This window comes from Crotalus tigris, unplaced genomic scaffold (genome assembly GCF_016545835.1).
Source record: "Crotalus tigris isolate CLP2741 ecotype Arizona unplaced genomic scaffold, ASM1654583v1 scf7180000018569.352800, whole genome shotgun sequence".
NCBI classification, from domain to species: domain Eukaryota; kingdom Metazoa; phylum Chordata; class Lepidosauria; order Squamata; family Viperidae; genus Crotalus; species Crotalus tigris.
Genome location: NW_024097079.1, coordinates 58384 through 65338, shown reverse-complemented (window position 1 = coordinate 65338; position 6955 = coordinate 58384). Strand labels below are relative to the sequence as shown.

Below are 6955 nucleotides of genomic sequence, written 5' to 3'. Positions count from 1 at the left end.
AAGAAAGATATGATTTGCAAAAAGGGTTATCACAATGTGTTAAGATTTATTGCACAAAAAGACCAACAGTGCAGGCAAAAGAGTTCAAATTCAAAAAAATATCTACATCATTTTAATCTGCTGAGATATGTCGAATCCTGAAGAATAACAAATGAGATGGATAGACTTTTTAGCAATCAATAGTGTTCCCACTGTCAACTTCCAAAGCAACATTAATGAACTGGTATAAGCAAAAAGGGCTATCTTTTGAGGGGGCTGGGGGGGGATATAAGGAGAAAGTTCATACAATATTCTTAAGATGATGCAATAAAATATAGTTTTATTATTTAACAATAAACAAAAGCACCTAAACTCTAGAAATATTCTGTTTGTAGTCACTATTTTCATAAACTGTACAGTAGGGGGCACTTGCAGACAGTTTAAAATATTTGTTATGAGACAACCATCATTAGAAACTGAAAAGTTTATTGGCGTTTGGCTGTTTAGGAAATAATGACTTATATATTATCAAGGCTTCAAGTAGATGATCAAAATATTAATGCTTTTGGATTTCAGTAAAAATTATCCATAATTAGTAATAAATAAATTAGTGCACATAATAAAGACTGAGCAAAATGTTCTCAAGGAAATATCATTGATGGTCCAAAAAGCTTGTTTAAAATTAGTTGAAAATTACTTCACCAATTCAGAGTAGCTTCTTTAAAATGTAGCAACTTAAGTGTATATAAGTAATATATATTACACCAGTGGTTCCCAACCTTTTCTATACCCCGCACCTCTAGAATGCTTCTGATATATTCTCACACCCCTTACAAAAGTTCGAAATAACAGCAACGAATTATGCATATATACTATAATTTTGAAAAAACAAGTTTTCGCACCCCCTGGAATATCGTCTCGCACCCCCAGGGGGTGCGAGCACCCCTGGTTGGGAACCACTGTATTACACATATACTTGAATGTGACTTTTGAATTTGGCTTTTTATGTCAAGCTCAGTACTGCTCCTAGATGTCAAATAACTGGATGAAGTTATATATCTTGACATTTAAGCAGCTCCTATGTCCTACAGTGCAAAGAATTTGTCCTAGATATGGTATTTCATTAGAACTAGATAAGAAACTTAAAAAAAAAACTAATTTAGTTCCCGTGTGGATCAGCATGTCTTCTAAATCCAGATGTTTTCTATCAAGCTGGATAATCTGAGTAGTAAAAAAGTTAATTAGGCTGGAACTTAAGCTGTGAAATGCTCACTGTATGAAACTGGGTCAGGAATCACAGATAAATGTTTTAGGGGAAGCATATGTTCAGTTCTAAATAATCTTTTAAAATTATTTTAACATGTATTACTAAACTATGTCTTTTGTGAAACACAAAAATGAAAGTGACGAGCATGAAGGCCTATTCAATTTTTCACTGAAAGATGCAGGTCCAAGGCCCAGTTTCTGCTAATCTCTATTAGCACAAAATTTAATATTGTACATTAAGATTGGCAGAAATCAGACCTGCGGCCCTGGAGTTACACCACCCAGTGAAAAACTGAATAGTTGGACAACCAAATCTATAACCACATCAAACTATATAGCCAGGATTTTTGAAATGTATAACCTGACTTTCAGTTTAAATTACGTACACTAAGAGTATAGTGAACTACTGGAACACTGGTTGTTACTAGCTTTGTACATTTTAATACAGAGTTTATTTAACTATTACTACTTCGACCTAAACTTAACTGTGATCAAGAAATATAAAAAAATTAACTGCTGAATTATGTACTTTTGGTTTTTCTTTAGTCAGGCTTTACATATACAGCTTATGGTTGGAGTACAGGTACCGTAGTTATCCACTTACAACCATAATTAAGCCCAGAATTGTGGTTGTATATTATGATGGGGGGTCATTAAACCTGAATTTATGACCTTTTTTGCAGTGGTTGTTATGCAAATCACTACAATCCATTATATCCATTGGCAGAAACCACCAGAAATCAGCAAAAATGATGGGCTATAAGTGTGAAGCAGTTGCTAAGTGCCAAAAATATGATCATGTAATGGGTGTGTGTGTGTGTATAGATACTGGAACTTCAAAATAGGGTTGTAAGTACATGGGGGGGATCATAACTTTGAACAGGCACTAAACAACCAGTCATTAACCAAAGACTACCTGTATATACCCTGGATCCAACTGTAAAATTTGTTTTGCTTTTTGTGCCTTCAAATCAGTCTTGACTTCTGGCAACAGGTCCTTTGGTCATCTTTTCTAGGTGCAATTTCTGTTATTCCTGGGGGTTGGGGGGGGACCAAATAATCTAATATACATTGAGATAGGATTATAACCATCTAAGCCCAAGATATGCATGATTTTCTGTGAATTTGTTTTATATTAGACTTAGTTCTCTTAATTTTCAAAATTATTGTTCTAGTTGGCACAGAAAAGCGAAGAGAAATTTCATGAAAACAGGCTCACTCCTGAATTTGTAGCTACAGGGCTGAGTGGAAAATATCCGCGATCAACTTCAGCCTATCTGGGCAGCATGCTGGAAACAAGAGAGTGTTTTTATGCTCCACTATCAAGATGTGTTTCCTGTAAGAGTTAAATAAGCCATCCAAGAACGGGGCAAGGAAACGCTAAAGGTACACCTTAAATATGCAAGTGGCCGAATTATGCTGGTTGTGCGAATGCAATCATTCAATGCTGCTAAGCTTTTGTGGCACCCAAAAAAGCCCCACCAAGCAGCAGCATCTTGGCTCGTTTACTCGAAAGAAAGGCCCAAGATCTTTACTCCCAAAGCCGATAGGTTTTCACAGTCCTTCCCTCGGTGCCCCAGAACTTGAGAGCACCACAGAGATCGCCTCCTCCCGCGCTCCTAGAGCAGCCGGAAGTAGATTCCTTCCGGAGCCGGATGTAGGTGGGCTATAAGGAACTAGGGTAGCTATGAAGCCGGCGGTGGATGAGATGTTTCCCGAGGGTGCGGGGCCCTATGTCGACCTTGACGAGGTGAGGCGGCAGCGGCGGCAGGAGGAAGACAGGCATTCCGACAGTTAGGGATATTTTGTCTCCAGTCGTCGGAAATGAGGTTGCGCGACGTCCTTGGATGGCAGTGGGCGGCGCTGTATGTTCTGACCCGTGTTCCCTTGTGAATATATTGTCGGTAAATTAAGGCAGCCTGGTTTTGCCCTTTCCTATCTTCCACTTCTGGTGTCTGGTTGGTGAGGTTGAACGAGGGAGGGTGGGCAGACTGGGTGCTTCACAAGAGTGGATTTTAAGTTTTAAAGAACTGGTTGAGCGAGAAAGGTTGTTTTTTTTTTTTGTGACCGAAGGGGCAAGATTATTTGGGGAGTCGTTTTTCATCTGTTTATGTTTATCTGTCATTCTGCCACGATGCCTCTGCTTTTTAGAGGAATGAGATGTTTGAGAGGATAAAAAAATGCTACACATTGGAAGAGAAAGAAATGCTACACGAATGTTGGAGACCATTATAATGTTAGTCCTTATATCTTAATTCAATAATAGTAATAAGCAATTATCGGGGTAATTCTGTCTAAATTGTGTTATATTTAGGTGAGAAACTAGAAACTAAACTAAAATTCTTTAAAGTTAAATAATTATATGAATAATTATTTAACAATTTTTTTTAGGCTGGAGGAAGTACAGGTTTATTGATGGATCTAGCAGCTAATGAAAAGGCAGTACATGCAGATTTCTTTAATAGTAAGTGTTCAATTTTATTTTAAATCAGGCATGTTTATTTTAGTCATTGCTGACTGTATTTTAAAATGTTATTTCTTAATGGCTTTACTAGAAATGGAGCTGAAGGTAAAAACATATCAGAATAACTTCATATCTGAGGAAATGTTAAGCCTGTAACAGTATCAAGCAAATGATGTCCAATCACTAGGACTATTATTGATCAGGGGTTATTTATTGGATACATACCTTTTAAAGATTTATCATCAAATGCATTATCTATTAAGCAGAAAATCTTGGGAAATCCCTCTGTTTCGTACCAGCAGTGTACACAGAGTACACGTGTATCCTTCAATTTGTGCTATAGCTCAATATAGCTCAAGATCCAAATAGTTCAATTCTGGCATTGTGCCACTGTTGAGGGACAGGTATAATCAGTGTCCAAATAATAGCATGCCATAAAGTAGAAACAGAAGTGATTTCCAATAACATAGAAAAACAACAAACTGAAAATAAGAAAAGCATTACATGCTGAATGAATAAAGTGAACTGATAGCTTATGTCAGACTACCATAGCATTCTGTACTCAATATTCTGATTCTGTAAAATGGACAAACGATGGCCTTTGATCTATGCGTAGCAAAAGTTTGTCCAACCCTGCTATAAAATAGGAGGGGGAGAAGCTTTTAAAAATCCTTTAGCATGTTAAAATAACTCATGGAGTTGCATTGTGTAATCTATGCTTGAGAATCCCAGCTTTACATTACAGAATGATCTTTTCATTTTCAGTTGAATTTCTTGTGAATTTACTGAATGGATTTCAAGATTTTTTATTCCAGAATGAGGGAATTATGTAAGATGAAGTTGGGAAGGTCATTATGTAAGATTTAGTTGTGATTCTTCTTCTTAAAATTTTTTTTTAATGGAAAATAACATAAATTGCCATCCTATTTTACTCTCTTTATTTTTAAGGTTGTCTATAAATGTTCTTTTTTTATTGAAGAGTTTTACAAAAGTTACAATATAAACCCCAAAACTAACCCACCTTAAACCCACCCCCTCTCCCTCCCCCACTTCCCAGAGCTGAATACAGGGTTACAATTATAATAATCATAATCTAACTAACATTAACCAACTATATCAATAACCAAGTCCATTAAGGCGCTTTAACTCCTCTTTAGCATAAATATAAACAAATTAAAAGTAAACATAATAATAATAACATAAACATAATATCCTAATTGTTAAACTAATTATTAAACAATACAATATCCAAATTGTTAAACAATACTAATACGAAAAATAATAATATTCCACTATAATAAACTATTAATAATACTCTAAAATTTATTCATAAACTAAGTGGAACTTTTTAGTCCCATATTCTGAATATAATCTATCCACCTTCTCCAAACCGAAATGTATCTTCCTTGTGAATGATCCTTCAAATAAGCAGAAATCTTAGCCATTTCTGCTAAGTTTGACACTTTAAGCGTCCATTCTTCTATAGTAGGCAAGCAATCCTTCTTCCAATATTGCCCTACCAATAACCTTGCTGCTGTTATCAAATTCAACATCAAATTAGTTTCTTTAGTATTACAATCTATAATAACACCCAGTAAAAATAATTGTGGAGTAAACTTTATCTTTCTCTTAAAAATCTTTTGAATGTTCCACCAAATCTTAATCCAAAAAGCTTTTATATTTTTACAAGTCCACCAGATATGAAAATAAGTAGCCTCCAAACTACCACATCTCCAACATTTGGGCTGTAAGTTAGGATACATACAAGACAACTTTTTAGGATCCAGATGCCATCTATAAAACATTTTGTAAAAATTTTCTCTTAAATTTTAGTTGTGATTCTTGAGCACAGATCACAAATGCAACTACATAAGTTTTATATTGTTACTAAACTGTACGTACTAAATCTGGGTGACAAAAATCCAGACAATAAATGCTCCTTTTTGGGGCAGATTGTAGTAAGTCTGCTTTTTGTAATTCAGATCCATAAACTAAATTGACCTATTCAGTTATGTATGTTTTTTTAAAATCAAAACAATGAAGTTGTATTTATCTTTGTGTGATATTCATTTATTATCCTTTTAGATTTTGAAGATATGTTTGACGACGACGATATCCAGTGAAATGTGTCTTCCAGCTATATGGTGCTGAATATTTATATTTCTTATAGACTGTTCTAAACAAAAAGGAAATGTGAACATAGTCATTAAGGCATTATGAAATGGCTAAAGATGGATAAAGAGGAGAATTATGAAGCTCATTTCCATTAGGATTTGTCTAGATGTAGAATTGTGTAGACTTGCTATAATAAAATCTAAATAAATATTTAATTTTGAAAAAAAAATGGCCTGATTTTCAATTAAATCATTCTAAACTTAGGATTAGAAAAGATAAGTTGTAACCATATTATCTCTCCACATAGAAGAAAGTCTCCTATGTTTATAGCCCCCAAATCCACAGTTCACTGGCAGATGAATAAGCTGGAATGTGCTTTCATTCATTTGAGAGCATTTCATGTATGGCTACATAAAGGAAGTACTGATTTCTTTTTAAATTTATTTGCTGCCCCATCTCATAGTCAGGCAATTCTGTGGCTTACAAAATCATAAAAGCAAAAATTCAAAACATTAAATATTAATGCCACAAATAATTATGATGCCCTCTTCTTCTCATATTACTCAAATAAACATGCCATAGAATAAGTCTGAAAGCAGTGTTCATACAATACCCTTACCCATAAACTCAAAAGGATTTTAGAAATCTAAGCACAGTTCTGGTCCTGATAATATAATGATATCTATATTCTTTTTCACAATGTTATAGAATTGGTTTGTCATTTCCTTCTTCCTAGGTGATTCTTTCAATTTTCTAATCTTGTCCTGGACTTTCCTGGTAGTCTCCTATCTGAGTACTAACCCAGTCCATTCCTATTTAGCTTTTTAAATCAACCAAGACAACCTAGGAAATGCCACCTACTTGGCCTGTGCCTTATTCTGCAGTAGCATAATACAGCTTTTCTTCTAAAGTTATTTTGCTTCCTTTTAAAATTGAATAAAATATGGAACCAATTCATAATGGTGGGAAAAATGAAGAGGAAGCAGTAGAACTGAATGGGTGCAGATAGCTAATAACTATAGCGGACCTTTTAGAATTAGCAGTGAAACCAACTTATTTTTCATTTTAAAAAAACCCTTTGTTTTTATTGTTGCGTGTCTTTTAAACTTCTAATTTATTTATTTTTTAATA

The 6955-nt window shown here is 34.5% G+C and overlaps 1 protein-coding gene across 1 annotated transcript; it reads left to right on the top strand.

Annotated features, from left to right (window-relative positions):
- Positions 1 to 2882: 2882 nt before the first annotated feature.
- Positions 2883 to 6053, top strand: COPS9 (COP9 signalosome subunit 9). The gene is made up of 3 exons (XM_039354636.1): positions 2883 to 2995; positions 3637 to 3709; positions 5795 to 6053. The coding sequence occupies exons 1-3, from the start codon at positions 2933 to 2935 to the stop codon at positions 5830 to 5832; spliced, it is 174 nt and encodes a 57-aa protein (XP_039210570.1). The 5' UTR covers positions 2883 to 2932; the 3' UTR covers positions 5833 to 6053.
- The last annotated feature ends 902 nt before the right edge of the window (positions 6054 to 6955 follow it).

Coding starts and splice junctions, on each gene's coding strand:
- COPS9 (XM_039354636.1), top strand. CDS start 2,933: ATGAAGCCGGCGGTGGATGAGATGTTTCCCGAGGGTGCGGGGCCCTAT. Junction 2,996..3,636: donor CCTATGTCGACCTTGACGAG/GTGAGGCGGCAG, acceptor AATTTTTTTTAG/GCTGGAGGAAGTACAGGTTT. Junction 3,710..5,794: donor ACATGCAGATTTCTTTAATA/GTAAGTGTTCAA, acceptor TTATCCTTTTAG/ATTTTGAAGATATGTTTGAC.